The sequence below is a fragment of the Lepidochelys kempii genome, chromosome 1, assembly GCF_965140285.1.
Source record: "Lepidochelys kempii isolate rLepKem1 chromosome 1, rLepKem1.hap1, whole genome shotgun sequence".
Lineage (NCBI taxonomy): Eukaryota > Metazoa > Chordata > Testudines > Cheloniidae > Lepidochelys > Lepidochelys kempii.
In genome coordinates, this window is record NC_136380.1 from 243,907,025 (window position 1) to 243,927,099 (window position 20,075).

Here is a 20,075-nt window from a genome sequence, read left to right on the forward strand (position 1 = left end):
AAGAGGTTAGAGTCGCACAGGCCAAGAAACCTGGACATCCCAGAGATGCCCAGACCATGGTATCAGGGACAGGGTAGGAAGTAGCCAAGGGGGACTAGTTGTTGTTGGGGACGTCAGTGTGTTGCGGTTGGATCCCCGCTGACTCAGTGGCAAGAACACTTGCCACTGTCAGGGCACTGGGCTGGGACCCGGTAGAGTAGGAAGGGCTCAGGTTACACTACCCCAGACACCACTCACCCCTGGGTGGCGGCCCACTCCCCTGACCAGCCACTAGGCCACACAGCCCTGCGGAGGACGGCAGCCTTATTTACTCTGGCCATTGGGCCAGATCACCCTGAGGGAGAGGGAAGCCTCAGTGACTCTGGCCACTAGGTCACATGGCCCTGTGAAGAAGGGCAACTGTAGAGACTTTGGCCATTAGGTCTTACTGCCCTGAGGATAAGGGTAGCTGGGTGGACTTCACTGTGGGGCCACAATGCCATTACCCCACCCCAAAGGGGAACGGGGTGCATTTGCCCTGTGATAGCAAGTCACAGAACTTCTGTCCATCTGTAAAATGGACCCAATGGTACTCCTTCACCTTTGTTAAATGCTTTGAGACCTATGGCTGAAAGATTCTTCGGAGGTGCTGTGTGTGGTGAGGATGGTGCTCAGGTACATTAACACTCCAGAATGCACATGCACTCACAGCTCTACTGACATGCGCAGTAATAATGACTTGGCATCTACATCATATTTACACTGGGATGCATGGCACAGGCTCTGTTGGAGGAACCTTTCTCACTGAATGCTAGCACATCATTTGTTTACCCAAGAGACAGAGAAGAACATTGTCAGTGGGGGCTGATGCACAACCTAGGGGTAGCAGGAATTATCCGCCTACTACTATCGCAACAACCCCTCTCTCTGCACTGAAGATGGGCTTGGATTTAAAGAGGCTCTGTCTGGAGATGCAGCCCACACATTGCCTGATGGAGAAAAAGGCAATTACTTTTAATTGTGGCACTCAGCATGAAATGATTTGAGAGACCATGTGCCTCAATTACGGCTGGATCAATACACACACAGTATATGAGACAGAGAGGCAGGATACATGGCCAAGCACCTGTGGCAATAAAATAATCCTGATATATAGCATGGCATTTATGGCAGTGATAAGCCTTGAAATTTGGACCCAAGTTTGGCTTCTGATTTGACATCTCTTCCTTCCCCAAAGTTATGGGGGAAGGGAATTTGGGTTTCCAGTTCAGCTCTGTTCACCACAGGCCCTAACTGTGGAATTTGAGTGTCTCACATTCGGGAGAATGGGGGAGGGGGCGCATTCCAGGTTCAGGCCCACCTCTGATTTATAACAAGATATTTAGTACAAACCTTCTGTCCCGATGGAAAGAAAGATCTAGCTGAGAGCTATGACATGCACTGACGGATATATGGCTAAGGGCCCATGCTGAGTTTCTCTGGAGAGTCAGTGCTGCGTGATCTTGTCTCCCACTGACTTCAGAGACGACCTCACAGGATCAGGCTCCGAGAGAGCAGAAAGTCGCTCCTGTACTCCTGGAGGTGACTGTTGCTGAGGAGCAGGGCTGAGCAGACACACTGGCTCAAACCCTTCCTGCTCTCGCTGCCTTGATTCTCAGGAGAGTTTGGCTCTGACTCTGTCCCTGGCAGTGTTGTTTGTCGTGGTCCAAGAGAGGTGCTGAGCCAGCATGCAAGCAGCGGCTATTCTACTTCTTCTACTGGTGGAGAGGCCTCTACAGGGCGCCCTCCCCTACATGAGTGACCTGAAGGGGAATAGATCCTTCAGAGCTGGGCAGTAAAGGAAGCCCAGGGAGGGAGACCAGCACACAGCCTGGGACCCACAGAGAAGCCAGTCTTGGAGGAAAGCCTGCCCTCTCAGACAGGGGCCAGAAGACCAGGTAAGACTCCTCCTGTCCCCATTCCCCATCCCAAAGTCAGGAGGCAGCAGGTGAGCGATGGCCCTGCAGACAGAGGTGAAAGTCAGCCGGTACGCCCCGGTACGGCGTACTGGTAAGAGCCGATGTGCCATACCAGGACCGGCTTTCAGAGAGGGCAATTTAAAGCCCTGGGGTAGCGGCAGCGGGGCTGCGGTGGGGATTTAAAGGGCCGCGGAGCTCCAGCCGCCGCTACTGGCCCGGGGCCCTTTAAATCCCTGCCTGAGCCCTGCTGCCTGAGCCCTGGGGTAGCAGCAGTGGCGGGGTTCTGGCAGGGATTTAAAGGGCCCCAGAGCTCTCGCCCCTGCTACCCTCCCAGGGCCCTTCAAATCCCCGCCAGAACCCTGCTGCCAAAGCCCTGGGGTAGCAGCGGTGGGGCTCTGGAGGGGATTTAAAGGGCCGGGGCAGTAGCGGCGGCTGGAGCCCCAAGACCTTTAAATCCCCACCTGAGCCCTACTGCCTGATCCCTGGGGTAGCAGTGGCCGGGCTGCAACGGGGATTTAAAGGACCCCGGAGCTCTCGCCCCTGCTACCCTCCCAGGGCCCTTCAAATCCCCGCCAGAACCCTGCTGCCAAAGCCCTGGGGTAGCAGCGGTGGGGCTCCGGAGGGGATTTAAAGGGCCGGGGCGGTAGCGGCGGCTGGAGCCCCAAGCCCTTTAAATCCCCACCTGAGCCCTACTGCCTGATCCCTGGGGTAGCAGTGGCCGGGCTGCAAGGGGGATTTAAAGGGCTCCGGAGCTCTCGCCCCCGCTACCCTCCTGGGGCCCTTTAAATCCCTGCCAGAGCCCCGCTGCCAAAGCCCTGGGGTAGCAGCGGTGGGGCTCCGGAGGGGATTTAAAGGGCCGGGGCGGTAGCGGCGGCTGGAGCCCCAAGCCCTTTAAATCCCCACCTGAGCCCTACTGCCTGATCCCTGGGGTAGCAGTGGCCGGGCTGCAAGGGGGATTTAAAGGGCTCCGGAGCTCTCGCCCCCGCTACCCTCCTGGGGCCGGTAGCTGCTACCACAGCGGAGCTCCAGGCCCTTTAAAGCTCTGCTAGAGCCCTGGGGTAGCAGTGGCAGCCAGGAGCCCCCAGGGCTCCTCAGTTATTTAAAGGCCCTGGGTCTCTGCTGCAGTCGCAGCAGCTGGAGCCCTGGGCCCTTTAAATCGCCCCCGGGGCTCCCAGCTGCCTCTGCAGCTAGTAGCTCAGGGGTGATTTAAAGGGCCCCGGGCTCCCAGCCTCCACTACCGCAGCTGGAGCCCTGGCCCTTTAAATCAAGATTTAAAGGGCCTGGGGATTTAAGGCCCTGCCTCTTCTGGTTGAGGCCACGCCCCTGCTCAGGACTCCAGCATACCGGTAAGTCCTCTAACTTACTTTCACCCCTCCCTGTAGACCATGGTGGGGAGAAGGGCAGGACTGGCTGGAAGCAGGTGCTAGGGAAGTACGTATGGGCCTCAAAAAGCCATTAGCAAGCTCCAGCCTGAAATGCAGGGCTGATGGAAGGGGCTCTGACTTGCAGAACCAGGAGAGAATCAGGGCCAGTGAAGCCTAGCAGAACAACCCACCAAGGGCAGCAGCTGAACAGGAGCAGAAGGGGGCTTGAGACAGGCTGAGCAGGCTGGGGAACCCAACAGAAATGGCACTGGAGGCCGCTGTGCGGAGAGCGAACCTCAGCCCATGGAAGCGGATGACATGGCACTGTTGGCCAGCCCTTGGGGATTGCAAAGGTAGTAACAACCCATTACTTAAGTGTCTTCTAGTCCAGGGTCTCCGAGCCCTTCCACCACCCCCACCCGACAGCTTTGACCCCCGTATTTATTATCCCCATTTTACGGTTGGACACAGGTCAGTGACAGAGCCAGGAATGGAACCAGCTCTCCCAACTCCCCAACCTGTCCCATAAGCACAAGACAGTGCCTCTCCTCCCCTTGTTACCCCGATCACCTTCCATAGAGTGCCACAGGATCTTTAACACCCGAGGAAGCCGTGGGGCCTGGTCTCCCTCTTGCTCGCCCCAGTTTTATACGCCTATAAATGCAGTGACTCCGGTGGTTCTGGCTGCTGATTCACACCAGTCTGAACTCTGTCAGGCCGGGGGCTATTACGTTAGTTCTAGCTGGCTGAAGGAGCTCTGGGGAAAGAGATGCTGAAAGGCCAGGACAGCGGCTGCAGGAGCACCAAAGAAAGCAGAGCTGCAGCAGCCCCTCATGATGCAGAAAAGTATGTGTAGGGTGACAGGACAAGGAGAAGGTGGAGCACTCTCACCAGCAGGGGTACAACTAGGGGGAAGGTGGGGAGTGGGAGGGGCAGGTACGCTCACTCAGAGTGGGGGGGCAGGGACACTCCTAGAAGAGGCAGAGGAGGACAGAGACGGAGTGGAGAGCACACTTACTGAAAGGGAGTTAGGAAGGGGGCAGCGCACGCTCACTCAGAAGGGGACGGCAGTTGGGGGGAGAGGGGAGGGGTCTCTGCACTTACTCCAGGACGTCCCTGTTGAATTGTTTCTTGCTGTTGCCCAGGAACTCCCCGATCATCTGGCGGCTGAGGCCCTTGCGCTGGAGCAGGAAATGTGCCACCCCGATGGGCGTGTCCGGGATGAAACCCCGAGAGATCAGGAACTGGATCCCTTTGTCTGGATTTCTGGAAGAGAAGGAAAGGACGGTGAGCCGGACACTCCCTTCGGGGAACCATTGCCTCTGGAAGGAGTCCCCTTGGGGAGTCCTCCCCCACATTCCTCCCATTAATGTGCATGCTAGTGACTGGCCTGGTTGTGGGGCAGGGGCAAGGTCAGCAGCGGATCCATCCAGCCTGCAGGGGGGGAGCCTCACCCGGCCCCTGCCATGTCACAGGTTAAGGGGGTAAAAATGGTTCTGATTACAAGGACAGAAGCATCCATGGTACCTGTCCAGCTGGTGTGTCACTCCGTGGGGCAGCCTTGACTACTCAGACTGGGGCCTCTACAGAGACTGTGAATGCACTGAGAACCTAGTTATGAGGACACAGCCTAAACAGGCCATAACCTTCCCTGCAGCCCCCAGCCCAGAGCAGCTGTGTGTGTTGTGTCAGTAAGTTTGTGTCTCTGTCTGCTTATGGAGCTCTCTGAGAGTTGCACGTGTGTGACTCTGCAAGTGCTTGTGCCTGAGTGTGTGGTGTTTGTGTGCGCCTCTGCATGTGTCTTCGTATGCATGAGCATCTCTGAGATCACGTGTGTTTCTGTGCGCAAATATACACGATGCGTGTGTCACCCATGTGTGTTGGTGTGTGTGTGCCTCTGGGTGTAGGTGTTTCTATGTGGCCCTTTGTGCGTGTGAGCGTGTCTGTGTGAGTATGCATGGCACACAGGGATGTACTGAAGGTTTGCATGTATCTCTTTTGTCCCTACTCCCCTGCCCCTCTGGCAGGCTGTCACCTGTGATGCGCTCTAGCAAACCGCGCTCTGGCTGTCAGATGCACAGGGGAATCAGCGAACGCTGAGATGATTTCCAAATTCCTCCTGGTTCTCCAATCCAGGATGGTTGGTGCTTCCTCGTGAAGGAGGCAAGAATGTCCCATTTCTATCGTTAGCCCACCGGGGAATTTTGCAAAGGCTTAATGAATGAATTTGCACAAGCAGCTTCCTGAGAGAAACAGCACAGTACACAGTAGCACATGAGTGCTTGATTCCTCCGTGACTTCCACTGCTCAGATCTACCGGGTGATTAGGGACTGTGCAAATAACTCATCCGTACCCAGGATGGAACAGCATGCCAGAGAGTGCATTGTCCCTTGTAGGAGTGCCCCATGGGGCATACAAGAGTGCACGTACCAGAAATATACCACGGAATTACATGAACAGAATGAGCTGAAAATTGATGAAGTGATAATCCTAATGGAAAAACAGCAACTCAGCCCATGCAGTATGCACGTGGGAGTTCGGTCAAATACCCCAGCGAAAAACCCAGGCTCACTTACCCTATTAAGCGCTACTTAACACATCATGTACATCAGGCAAAATGCACTTGCCGTGCTACCCCACAAGGCTCGTATGTCACCTCTGAAGAGTCAGTGTAAAGAACACTACCAAACACAAGCATCACAAGGGGTTGTGTGTGTATGTAGAATTCAAATTCAGAAGTGAAAGGGTTTGGAAAGTGCACCCGCAAATGCACCTCTGGGGCATCTCAGCAGATGCCCAAATGCCAGGGGCTGATCTCAGCTACAGGTGCAAATTCAGAGTAATTCCACTGAAGCCAGTGGGTTTACTCTGGATTTACCTCAGTGTACCTGAGAGCTGAATGTGGCCTGCGAATGGAACTGTCATACCGTGGGGATGGATGCACAGGTTGGGGGGTGGGGGGAAGGATGATGCAGGAAAAGTAATAAACAGGAAGATGTAAAATAAAGTACCACCTCCACCCCCTGTCTCCCTTTAATTTACATTTCACCATTTCCACACTCCCTTGGCTGCAACTAGAAGATAATATGATGTACACACTCAAAACTCCCATTAACTAAAAAGGAGCTTTCCCCCTGCTTTTGCCAGGGGCAGAATTTGTTCCCCATAAAATACCAATAGGTGTGATGCACTCTCAACTAGCACAGTGACTGAATGCCACACAACTGAATACTGTGCTCTGTGCCCCTTACCTTCATTTATTTTATCCACGTTATGTATCTTACATCTCCACTTACATCACTTCTGACGTTGGCCCCTGGCATTCTCCTCTGTCCCTGAGAAGCTAAGCATAGCCAGTATGTGTTGTGGGATTCCTACAGTCCTGCTGGCTTTCCCTCCACCTACGCAGCTAGCTGCCCACATGCGAACACAGTTTTTAGAGCAACACTGCATCATAAGGTACTCTCCGGTCCAGGAATTCCACCCCTTCGCTGTGGAGTGTGCCACAGGATAAATGCAATCACTACGTTCCCAGGGGCCAGTTCCAATCCACAATATCACTTGCTGAAAACTCAGATGGGGACTAAAGAGCACAGCGAGATTGCTAATAGACAGTCGAGTCTTTCACTTTTCAGTCAGACTAGTGGTGACCAAACATCAATACTGTTCAATGGCACTCTATGAAATGGGTTTGCTGCGCTCAGTCTAGTTTCTAGTGGGCAGTGTCCACATCACTATAAATACCAATCAAGTGGTCTCTTTGCCGGAAGTCTCAGAAGGGAGGCTATGGACTGCATGGGCTATATGAACTGAACTGCCTTCTCAGCCCCAGAGACAGACACCTTTGGGGCTCACTGGTGTGTCTCTGCAGAAGAAGCTTGTCCTACTGCTGCTCTTTCTGCACAAGTGCTGGGGATAAACAGAAGACTTCACTCTCCCAGACTGACAAGCTGGCACCTTTCCTCTCCCCAGCTAAATATCTTTCCGAAAAAACTGACTCTAACAGGTGACAGGCATGAGACTGGTCACAAGAGGGTGGAAGGCGTGGCCAGGAGAATGTGGTTCTGAATGATGCGTATTTGACATGACTCCAGTCACACAGAGACCAAAAAGATGTGGTGAGTCTGGGTCAGCAAGTGGAAGAAGATCAAAGCAGTCAACAAGCTGCTGATTCATTATGTGTGTATCAGCCAACCTGACTGCAGGAGTCACAGGGAAAAAACATTCACGCCCCTGCGTTACCATCAGCTCAGTGCTCATGTCAGCTACATACACAATTCGAGCCAGATGAAGACAGATTGGTGCAGGCACAGTTGCCAGGCTTGTCTACGAATATTCAAACATTTAGCTTGCAAAAAGCTGAGCACTGAGTCTATCTTCAATAAAACACCCGTTCAGACCCAAACAGGTCTGAGGCCTGTCTCTGTAAAACAACTGGGCAGACCTGAGCCTGTCTCCTGTGTAACCAGATCTGTGTGCCACAAACCCACCTCCGGTGTTCGTCCTCTCTGTGCTCTGGTCTCCACACGACTGCCAGCCAGACCTGAGGACACCCCAAGCCTCTTTCTGATAGAACATGTTCAGACTTGTTCATGTTCCATTCCCATCTCAGGTAAAATGTCCACCCACATCTGTGTGTGCCCCCAAATCTGTCTCAGGGTAAAATGCCCATCCAGAACCAGGCCCAAGCCTATCTGGTAAACACCCAAAAGATGTGGGTGTGCTCTGAGACCATCTCTATAAAGCACCTATCCAGACCCCTTTGTCCTCAAATCACTGACTTCATAATTCACATATCCACTCCACGTGCATCACTCACTCGTCTCCTATCCAGGCTTACGTGTACCCCATAAAAAGGCGCATCTTAATGTGTGTGTGCAAAATTTCCCCCTAGTATGCAGCCTGGGCTTGCCTCAGAAATCATTCTGCTAACGTCATCATCCAGGGACTGGAATGAATACCAAAGTGAAGAGTGACATGATCAAACTGTGAAAGGGCAAAGAACTGTATTTCCCAGGGTTTGTTGCAGTCAAGAGAGTCTCACCTAGAGGCAATGAGCAAACCCAAAGTTCCTCATAGAGCCTCAGTCGCCTTCCGCAAATCCAAAGTACGTGACCTTCCACGTTACCTCTTCTGACTCAAATTTCTAGGCTGCTCTGCCTTTGCTTTCACACCGACAGCTTTTTTCACAGGGCATCATTCTGAGCTGTGTGATAGATTGTGATGACTAAATTGGATCTGTCAGGTGAAAAATTCTCCCCAAAATACTGAAGGAAAACAGCAGCTGGAGCACCCACCCTGAGCTAGTTAAGCTCTCGGCACTCTAAACACAAGGCCTGGGTTCAGTTCTCATTCAGAAAAGCCTCAGAGTGAGTAACCAGGGCTTGGGGACAACCCCAACCCAAGAGAGCCCTGTTGTCACTAATGAGAGGGGGCCTGTGTCCCATCCCCAGCTGGACAATCCCTTCGTCTGGCCAATGGCCAGGGTTCAATCTTCAGCACTCTGGACAGTAACCATGGGGTTTTAGGTTCACTCCCCAGCTATGGTGGAGTATCAGTACAGCAACCAGAGAACCTATGTTCACTACTCGCAGGGCAAAGCCCCTGCACTGTAGACTGGGGACCTGAGTTTAGTCCCCAGGAGGTTGCACCCTGGAACATAAATGAGTTACAACTAGGGATGAATCTAGCCCAATACCATTTTATAGCTTCTTATTGTCATTAATGGAGAAAGCTATGTGAGATTAAAGGATTTAGTCCCATTAGCCACTTACATGTTAAAGAGGTTCAGCCCAATGCGGTAGAGCCGCTTCCTCATGGTGTCTGTGGAAAGTGTGGGAGATTTGCAGCTGGCTGGATTCTCACAGTGGTATCGCGGGAGGCTCAGAATCATGGCCTGCAGCGCTTCCTTAGAAGATACCTCCGATGCCGACTTGGCTGACGTGGAGGTGCTGCTGCTGCTCAGCTGCTCTGAGTTGTCTGCATTTTCAGACTCAGATCCCTTGCCCTGCCCGGTCTCATTGTTCGAGTCAAACTGGAGTTTCTGTACCACCATTTGTCCTTGCTCCATCACCCCTCCCCCCAAACCATTGGTGTTAACGTTCACCTCGGTGAAGGTGTGACTGTTCTGGAGGACCCTGGAGTCCGGCAGCCCTTCCAGGGCAGCCTGGGACTTTTTGTCTTCCTTTTCCCCATCCCCTGGGCTTTCTTCAATTCTGGCAGCTTGAGAGAGCCCGGCCTGGGCACTGCTGCCAAGACAGTTCGCCATGGACACAGAGGTAGAAGATGAGACTGAGATATTCTTGTTGTCAATCTGGACCGTGACATCCCGGAAGGCCATCATGAGGGTGCTGCTGCTCTTGGGCAAAGTATCTGGCAGCAGTCCCTCCTCCTTCTCTTGCTCTTTCAGTTCAGCTTCCAAGTCCTGGTTTGGCTGCACTGAGCTGGCGCTGAAGGTCTCTCTGATCTGGTATGAGCTGCCATCTTGAAGGGAACACATGGTCTTCAGGCTCCATGTACTGAGGGCGTCATCAATAGACTTGGCCAGGGACTGAACCTGCTCTGTGAAAGAGTCCTCCAATTCAGTCAGGGCCCCGCTGATGGTGACTGGCAAAGATGGGGACCTCACCAAGGGGATGCCCACAAAGTTGTACCCTTCCATCAGGGCTTTATCAGCAGAGAAGCTTTCAGAGTTCTGGACCCGGACTTTTCTTAGTGAGATTCGGCGGGGCATGCGGCTCTCCAGCAGGGAGTTCCGGATCTTCTCAAAGTTTTTGCTGAGTTGGTATTGGCGGAAGGCAGTCTGGATGGTGCAGGCTGCCCTGCGAGAGACCAGGTGCCCTCCGTATTTGTGCTCTAGCATTTCGATCTGAAACACACACATAAACAAGATTTTTTAATTGACTTTTGAAGGCTGTCCACGACCCCAGTTTATACACTGATTAGTTGGAGGTCCCACTGAGTGTCATTGCTAATACTCCATTAGCCTTTTTCCACACTGCGTTGCCCTGGGGATGTCTGCTGGGATTGGAACAGAAGGGGGTCCATCACAGCAGTGCCCTGGCCATGCCTGCTGGAGCAATGACAGTGTGGGCTTCCTCAAAGTTGTGCTTTGGGAATGCCAGCTGGGGTGTCCGCAGTGTGAGCTTCCTCACCACTGTGTCCTGGCAAAACATCAGCAGTATGAGCTTCCTCGTGGCCACGGCCTGGGAAAGCCAGCTGAGACACTGGCACTGTGAACTGTGTACAATGCTGCCCTGAGAACAGGACACCAGCCTCTGAAATTCTTTGGAGTTGAGTCTTGTCAATGCAAGTACAGCACTCCAGCAGTGCGACCCTCCCAAAGCTCCATTAACACTTCTACATCCCTCAGCTACCTCAGCAAAGTGCCTCTAGAGAAAGGGCAAATCACTGAGAACAAGAAAAAAACTAAGGAATTTTAACTGTTAAACTAGGGCTCAGATTAAAATCTATGGACCCAAACCTGTGAACGACTGTCCTCAACTTCCACAGAAGTCAATGGGTGTTGAGGTTGCTCAGCATGTGACAAGAAGTGCTCCGCATCTCTCAGGGTCACACCCCTATCTAAGCTCCACTCTTTGGCCTGGTGCACTTTGTGTTTTTCAGGTACCAACCAACCAAATGAAAACAACTCAGGGAGAAAAAGAAAACTGGTCTGAAAGCTGAGAAACTTTCATTTTAAAGGACGAGAAAAGCTATTAAGAATAAATGGCAGGAGACTCTAGACTATGCAATACCTCCTGAGCTGCTAAACACACTCTCTCTCACACACACACACACAGAGAGAGCTAGGAGACATGACAACATTAGTCAGAGCAAACCAGCCACGAGGCCTACACTGGGCACTTCATTATGGTTGTTTCTGTGCCACAGTCTGGCCAATTTCCCACATGAACCCAAATGCTGTTTCCTTTTCCCAGTCCTCACTTCGTTTTTGCTCTGCAAGTGAAGCCCAAGACATGTACCACAGGAGGATGCTGTCTGTCTGCTTCATACATCACCCCAGCCTCAGTCCCAGTGAGTGATCAACGGAGGACAATGTAGGAGGGATGAAGATGAGGGATGATGATGCTGAGGGAAGCAGAAAGGACAAATCCTAATTATCCCCATTGAGATGTGACTAAACTGCTGAGCCTGGCAGGTCCCCTCCCATGTCTGATAAAGGACTTTATTCTGCACAGCCCACGTACAGAGTGGGGTGTGTGTGTGAAAGAGTGAGAATGCCAGGTAGAAATGAGGCACAGGACAGGGAGCACAGGCAGGCTCAATCCTGCATTAACAAGTGAGCTGTTGCATGACCACCAAGTTATTTCTGCCTATTACAAGGATCAAGACAAAGAGGGGAGCACATGGTTAATTGCCTTATATGCAGAGGACAGGCCCTTTCTCAGACACACCTGCACTGCATTCCTTTCTGGTCCCATGGTTTCAAGAGTAGGTGTGCAAAGACCTTGAGGTTTATTACATGCTCACTGTGGACAGGACCAGATTCAAGCATAGGCAGACTATGCCAGTATCTAGGGTTCCAACTCCTGGAGTCATGTGATTGCATCAGAATCTCAGCTTTCTTTTCTTTTCGGTAGATTTCTGGACCTCACAGCTGCAAAGCTAACCTTCAGAAAGCGAACCAAGTGCCTACCTGCGTCTGCAGAGAGCCTGGAACACCAGCTTTAAGAATTGCCCCATGTATGTCAGTAAGCTATTAACTCCAAGATCCACTGTTGTGAGAGTGAGAGGGGCTTTTGCAGATGCCACCTCTGGAGATGACTCTGTGCGTGGCAGGTGGAGAATGCTACGGGCTTAGCCCTCCATCCCTACAGATACACCCCAGCTTCTGGGTGAAGTACTAAGGTACCGATTACTGCCACCCCTCACCTTTCTAGGGGGGAGAGAGCATGCGGTCCCTGCTGGACACCAGGGGAGGGCCCTGCTGCTGCTCCTGGACAGGAGAAGGGAGCCCATGCCATTCCAAATGGGAGGTGGGGCCACAGTGCCGGGGCACAGCCTGAATTGTAGTGTGCCTAGGGCCCTGGATTGTCTTATGCAGAGCTTAATGCAGAGAATGACGCCTAGTGCCCACCCATAGGGACAGATTTTCCATTGCCTTGGGCAGTCATTTATACCAGTGCAATGTGGGTGCCAAATCCTGCCCGATCAGAATAGGAACCATTTGCACTTGCTTAGCACCAGTATAAATAACGGCCCCAGCTAAAGTGCAGTGACAGACCTAGCCCTGAGCCCTTGCTCAGACTTGTCCTGGAACACAACAGCTTTGCACATCCTGCTGCTCGCCATGTAAGTAAGCACCTGCCGAATCAAGGTCAAAGTACCTTCAGACCATTTATCCCGATAAAGAGATTGTGGAGCCAGCTGTAATGACAATAGGACTTGTCAATAGTCTTAGCAGATGAACTAGGCCTCTGTTTGCCCTGGGGTGTTTTGGGCTGGCCCCGGGGTGCAGGGAAAAGCAGAGGGTTGGGGGCAAGGAGGAGATGCTCTCCAAGACTTATCACACCCTGAGCTCACCCGCCCTGCCCCCACCAAACTTAAATTTCAGCGTACGATCAGGGCTTTGCCTTTCCACATCTTCAAAGCACGAGAAGGGATGCGGGACAGTCTCCTTTTACAGCTCTCCCACCTCTGTGAGCAATTAGGACCTATCCCTTCCCCATCTTTCTCTGTAAGCAAGGCTCATTTAAATATATGCCCATTAAACCCTCACTTGTGCAGGCACAGCCCAACCAGCTGTGATTGGAAACTGACTGAGAGTCCTAGGTACCACAGCCTGGCATAACAACAAGGAGGCTAGTCCTGTTGTGGGGGAGGGGAATGGGGGAAGCAGCTATTTGAGAGAAGGGATAATAATAAAGTACAAAACCCAGCAGAACCAGGGGAAGCAGCAGCCTGGAAGTTATCCAAGGTTTCCAAGGAGGTGACAGCCATTTGGGAAGTGTAAATCTCATATGCTCCGTCCTTATTAGAGGCCAGGATGAGATGTAATTGCTGATCTGAAATAAAAGGCAGATTCCTGCCAAGCAGAGGCCAGTTTCTGAATAGCAGAGTTTGATGGCATTGGTTCTCAGTGGGAGAGGCGGGAGCTGTCTAAGAGCTCAAAAGCATGGGCCACTGGCACCCCAGTTACTGCAATGCCTGGCACTCTATAAACCCCTACAAGCTGTTAGGGAAATTAACGGTAAAGGGTATTCCCAATCTACGCTGCTTCCTAAAGGCCCTGCGAAGCGCTCTCAAATGCAGGCCAAGCTATCAGAATACTGAGCACTTTCACAGAACTTTCTACCCAAGGAGCCCAAAGGGCTTTACAAAGGAGGATCAGTATCATGAGCCCCATTTTGCAGATGGGGAAATTGAGACACGGAGACTTACACACGGTCATATGAGTTGTGTAGCAAAACCAGGAATATACCCCAAGTCTCCTGACTCCCAGTTCTGCACCTTGCCCACTGGGCCGTGCTGCCACTCCACTTCAATTGGACTAAATCTCTCTCTCTCTCCCTCCCTCCCTACCCCCCCCCCCCCACTTCAGGAGCCTGCAGCTCAGTGATTTCCTGAAGTCTGCAGTATTCACATTTGCCACTGGACCGATTTAAGGATTTGACACAGCCAGGGGCCCATTCCCCTCCTCTAGCAAGGGGGAAAGGGCATCCATTAGCACTCCACAGCAGCAGGAGCTTATGGAGATGTATGTCTGGCTTGTTGGAAGAACCTTCTCTTTCCACTTGGGAGGTGAGAAAGGGCAGACATGATTGGCTTTCTCTCACTTCTCATAAGCCCTGTGAATCACAAGTAATTGCCTTCTTAGAACTATTCTTCTCTGGGGAGTGATCCTGCAGCCAGTGCCAAAGGAATTGAAAAGCAGGAGGGAGGAATTAAAAAGAATAATTAGCTTAATACATTTCTGGCCCTCAAGGCAAGCACCCAGTCCTGATTCAGGCCCTGTGGCTAAATCAGAAACACCTGGGAAATCTCTCTAGCCAGGAGGGATTGTGCAGAGATGGGAGTTTTTACAAGCCCAGCCCCAGGCAAACCCCAGTGCCCGGCCTAGATGGCAATGTATTTGAGATACAACCCCTGCGGGAGCGTTGCCTACAGCATGTTCAGGCAAACACAAATACACCACCTCCCCAGAAGCAATGGGCCTGATGTTGATATCACTTATAGCAGTTTTCCCCGCTGGTGTCCAAGGAGTTACTCCCTATTTTACAACAGTGGTAGTGAAAGGAGAATCAGGCCCAGTGACTGCATTTTAGCTGCCCAGGGCAGGATAATATATCTGATGTAAAAAAAAGAAAAGAAAGCTGGGAACCCCTAAAGTGCCTTTCTTACTAGTGTTCTGCCTGCATCCCCCACTCCCAGATCCTTTTCTACTAAGCACCAGCAGCCCCTCACAATGAATGGACAACATTGTATTAAGGGGCCCTGTGGTGATGGGGTGTTGTTCTTCATACACAGGGCATGCTCCATCTCCCATCGCTTGGTGTGGCATTAGAGGGGGTGATGTGCTAGTGGAGATGCTGCCCTTCATACTTTGGACATGCTCCATTTCCCAGCCCAGTGCAAAGTCAGCTGATGACATACCATGCTTCAGCACCTGAGCTAACTACATCATCCCACATCCCATTGTGGTCTTAAGGGGCTTGCTGCTGCCCCAAATAACCCAACATGCTCCATCTCATGGTATAGAGAGCTGTGCCCTCAGAGGCAGGCAGCCAGCCTTCATTGCTGGGCACGATCCATTCATCAACACGCCAGCATGGCATCAGGAGGCACGGTGCTGCTGCAGGTGCTCTGCTTTATATCCTGGACAGGCACCATCTCCTACTTCTCCAACTTGGGGCATTATGCTGCCAATAGGTATTTTCCTTTGTAGCGTACATGCAATCATCTCCCGAAAGCTAAACAGGGCTTGAGGTACTGTGAGGCGCCCTCTTCCATCATTTTGAAATAAGTAACAAAACTAAAGTAGAGCATGAAGATGCTATGATTAGGTGGATTGTTGTGGCAGTGTGAGAAAATCAACCTCTGAGGGCCCAGTTCTGCCATCTATACTTGCACTGAGTAGTGCCTTACCAGACAGGAAGTCTCATTGAAATCAGTGGGATGACTCATGGAGTAAGGCACTACTCAGGGTGAGTGAGAGTGGCCGAATCTGGCCTGAATTGATATCTTCCTTATTCCAGGAAAAGCGCCTCCTCCAGGACAGGAGTAGGGACCACTAAGGAAAGCCAAGAACAGAATGAACATGGATCCTGCAATCTCCCTCACCATGGGGAAAGGTGTCTCTGCCTATGGCAGGCCTAAGGTCCATGGAAGGTCAGTGCTGAGAGGAACCAGACTTGAATGAATATGGGGATAGGCTCTCCCTCTGTCTCAGATCCCTCCAGGGCTGGTTTGGGCTATGCTCGAAAAGCAGTGTTTGGGAGCCCATGGTTAAATGGATTTAGAATTAAGAGATCATGGTCCAGATGCTCAACTGGTATAAATCAATGAAGTTTCATGACTTGAACAGAGCTATGCCAATCTACACAAGCGGAGGACCACCACAAGTATATGCCATGTTTGTTGGTGAAGCTTGTTAGTTATCATCTGTCTTTCCCTTGCCCACTGTGAAACACAGCTAGAGTTGTAAATACAACTCTCCATAAAGACCCAGAGACCCAAGTCCTTTTTGCTGCTCGGTATTTGGGTAGGTCATTAATTGGACCTTTCTGCTTGGGGGCGCAAGAAGCATCTTGTGTGAATTGGAAGAAAGTACTCCCTGCAGCCACTCCTTGGGTGTGAACCTGGTTAGAGTCGACTTTCATTTTCTAAACGGCTCCTGGGAGGAGAGGGAGAAAGGTCCCTCTGCAACTGCTTCTGAAGCTGAAACAATTTGCCCATCACTGCTTAAAAATCATCCTTCAACTGCTGAGCATAATCCAGGCAGAGTGTGTCACTGCCGCTTGTTCAGCCTCCTGGTCTGCAGGGCCTGTGCACGAAGCAGCCTCCAGTTGAGCTGCATCCCATGAAAAGGACAGAAACGGTCCTCTTAGAGTGGGGTTTTTTTAATAGCGAATCTGCCGTGTTTTAATTGGCAGCGACACAGTGCGTGTGAGGGGCGACGTTTCTTCTCACTGGCTACGAGGTGGGACCCCAGCATCCCCTGCTGAGAGGAAGATGTGGAGATGCAGCTAGATGTGACTGGGCTGAACTCTGGAGCTAGGCTAGAGCCATGGGCGTAGACAAAAAGGCTGCTGATTTGTGAGAGTCGTCTTCTCTCAGTCTGGTAAGTCTGCCTATCGCAAGAGCATCCATCACCATACTGCTGCTGCTGCTAGTGATACACTGACAATGTGCTTGGCACTGTACAGGACCCAAATAAAGACAGTCCCTGCCCCAAAGAACTGACAGTCCAAAGGCTCTATGTGAAGGCAGAACAGAGCTGTGGAAACGCCTCTGGATAAAAGGTACCCCCCTGCTCTCAGAACTCCCCAGGGCGTGCTTCTCCCCCTGAACAAGGAGAGACCCTGATCTTCTGGGCTGCCTATAGCAGCATGTGCTCACAACATTTCCTGGGGGGCTCTGCAGCCCTCCACTGCCTGCAAGCCCTCTCTAAAGCTAAAGTCAGGTTTGAGTAGCTGGGTCCATTCTGAACTGTGGAATGTGGAGGGGGAAGGGGGGCAGCAGAGCCCAAGGGGTTTAGGTGAGGTGATGTCCTGGCCAGGCAGGAGGAAGCTAGATGAGGCCCGCACATGTTCCTTCCTCTATAGTCCCTGCACAATGTAGGGGCTAGGCCTGGTCTGTGGAGAGGGCACAGTATGGTCACAGAAACTAGGCTAGCACATTCACAGAGAAATGGCCCCCCGTGGCGTGAATGTGGCCCCACCCTTCCCATCCCCCTCTCCCATAGCCTGAGGAGGAAGCCGCTGTACCTGTTTATTCTTTAGGTCAAGAGAGAGCTCATAATCGGAGGCAGCTGCATGGGAACACGTGGCCGTCCCTTTGCTGCGCTGCACTCTCACTGGGGAACCCGTGTGATGGAGGCTGGGCTTCTGCACCAGAGGGGAGCACCCCGCTGCCTGCTCCTCCTGCCGCTCTGCATGCTGGGCTTTTAGCGTCAGGGTGTCGGACCTGCCTTCCTGGCCACTGTGTCTGCCGGCCTCCTTCGGATCCTCCGTTTCACACCGGGGTTTCTTGCTGGTGGAACCGCAGGAATCGTCACTGTGAACAAAACGCAACGTTTCTCTTTTTTTATTTGGTTTTTGGATTGTCTACCCTCATTAACTGATCTTCATGTCAAATGTCCAGGGAGCCTGGGCCGCAGGGTGGGAGCAGGGAGTGGATCAACACCGTACTTTGACCCAGCAAAAACACTGGCCCCTCCCACCCAGAGAGCCAGTAGGGTGCGCCACACACACCAGCCAAGCCAGAATCATGTGACTCCAGCTGCAGCCTGTCTGCCTTCCCAGATCATGCTGGGATATAACTTCAGGGGCTGAGGAGAGTGTCCTGGGAGAAGGATGCATCGCCTCTTTCCTGGATCTTGTCCTAGCTACAGGCGGTTATCCAACAGACATCACTTTTGTGCCTACCGCTTACTAACTGACTGACTGCTATGTTTGGGGTCACATTTGATTTTGGAGACTGGATCCCAAGGATCCAAGGAACTTGCTTTAACTTCCCTCTGGAGATTTTAAGGGTACAAAGAAATGAAACACAGGTGGCTGAATCTCATGGAGAAGCCATTGGCTTCACGACCAGAGCCATAGACCATAAGGAGGCACCAAGGCAATCTGGCAGCCCTGGGATCCAGAAACACTAAAATAAACCTATAGAACAAAACATTAGCAAGTGACCTCCAGGGCTTCTAAAAAGGAAACCGTCCCATCCTGGCCCACAGAGAAGACTCCTGCACTGATGGTTCCCAATGTCGAGAGGATCACACCCTTCTTCCCTCACAGCTACATCTTCTGGGCAAAGGGATAATGGTATAAAACCAGTGCCCATTAACAGTGCATTCTAAGGCAGCTGAAAGGTGCTGTTGGACAGTATGGGGTCTGTGTGTGTCTGGTCCTCTGGAGATGTTCAGTTGCTAACCTTGCTTGCTAAGTGTTTTCTGAAATCAAACAGAGACTTTCATCCTCAGGGGAACTTTCTGAATTACTGAATCTGATTCTCCTCTTCAGTACTACACCAGTGTCATTCCAATGACCACATGGAGTTACTCGTGATTTACATGAATGTACAGACCAACCTGATCACATTCTGATCTCTGTTGCACTGATGTCAATATGTTGTAACTCCATTGACTGCAATGGAATTATTCTGATTTAATTGAGATCCGAATCTGGTCCGGGAATGCCATTTTCTCAACGCTCATAGATATGCATGTGAAGTATATTCTATTATTTGACTTGATTCTTGAGTACCTCTGGTATTTGAATCCTTATATAGGCCCAGGGTATCTTTAATGTCAGACTTGTTCTATCTTAACTTCTCTTCCCTTCTGGTGTATATTTTAATAATTGTATCAGCATCCATGTACTATCCATTTTCTTTTGATCCAGCAGTGTAGCCTTTTTCACTGTACAGTTCTAGGGATGACCAAGTGACCATAGGTTTAATTTCCCATTTACTTCAATGGGAGCAGGACTGGGTCACTGGGTCACAAAGCTCACTTAGCTGTGCAACTAGGCACCGATTCAGCAGGTCATTTAAGCACTGACCTAAGCGCTTTGCTGAATCAAGGTCACTGAGGTTCAGACTTCCTCTACTGCAGTTCAGAGCCCGGACAGTTGACTAGAACACTGACTTCCCGGAGAGCATAGCAGGCCTCTGGGTGCCAGAAAATATTCATTATGGCCCTGATCCTGCAAACACTAAGCATGTGCTACCCTTTACTACCACAGCAGCCCCACTGATTTCAACACAGCTATCCATGGTAGTAAAGTTAAGCACGTGTGTAAGTGTCTGCAGGATCAGGGCCCATTACTCTATGGGGTTATACTTAATCTGTAGTATGTTGCATAAATTTGGTTTACGGGGCACTTTTCAAATGAGTGGCTCTCGCGGCCTCTGTTTGTCTGGCGGAGTCTGGAATCTGTGTGAGAGAGCAACACGCAGTGCTACCAAGGCGCCATGTTTCGCTGAGCTATTATTTGTTAGGGGGCTGGTTGAGGGAGTAGGACATTATAAATCTTTTTTTAAAAGTCAAAATTTAATGGAGAGGCGCTTGTTCATATAAATCTAAATAAAAATATTAACTGTGTTACAAACGGGCAGAGTTAAGACCGTGTGTGTGACTTGAACTGACTTGGAATGCTTACCCAAACAACTTGAACATCGTTGGTCTGGTAATGTAACTTACTTGGTGGAATTTCCTAGAGGTGTTTTTTGTTTGTTGGTTGGTTAAAAGACAACGAAGAGGGGCAAACACAGGGAGCATCGCTTTCCAGGCCTTTGCAGCTCTGCGGGCATGCAACTAATTGGCAACAGTGGCTGGACACCAGAACACTCTGTCCTTCACCCATAGGAGGGCCGGAGGAGAGAGTTCTCTCCTGGAGCTGCACACAGGCTACAATGCATCAGGTCTGAGGTTCCCACTTGCCAAGCTTACAAAGGACGTGATCTCAAACTCAATGGAAGGATTCCTGCTGAGCAAGTGAGTGTTGAATCAGACCCAAAATGTTCAGCAGCCCTCTTAAACATCATTGTACTTTCAGTACACTTCTCACTGCATAATTAAGGGCCTACGCC

General features: G+C 51.3%; 1 protein-coding gene across 5 annotated transcripts in view; it reads right to left on the minus strand.

Annotated features, from left to right (window-relative positions):
- Window positions 1-20,075, minus strand: part of IQSEC3 (IQ motif and Sec7 domain ArfGEF 3) — a 127,754-nt gene that overhangs the window by 26,501 nt on the left and 81,178 nt on the right. For all 5 annotated transcript variants that reach the window (XM_073321028.2, XM_073321064.2, XM_073321055.2 and 2 more), the window contains exons 3-5: window positions 17,252-17,540; window positions 9,077-10,170; window positions 4,406-4,567 (exon numbers count right to left, since the gene is read on the minus strand). In XM_073321028.2, the coding sequence (XP_073177129.2) occupies window positions 4,406-4,567; window positions 9,077-10,170; window positions 17,252-17,540 (1,545 nt within the window). The remainder of the gene's footprint in view (window positions 1-4,405; window positions 4,568-9,076; window positions 10,171-17,251; window positions 17,541-20,075) is intronic.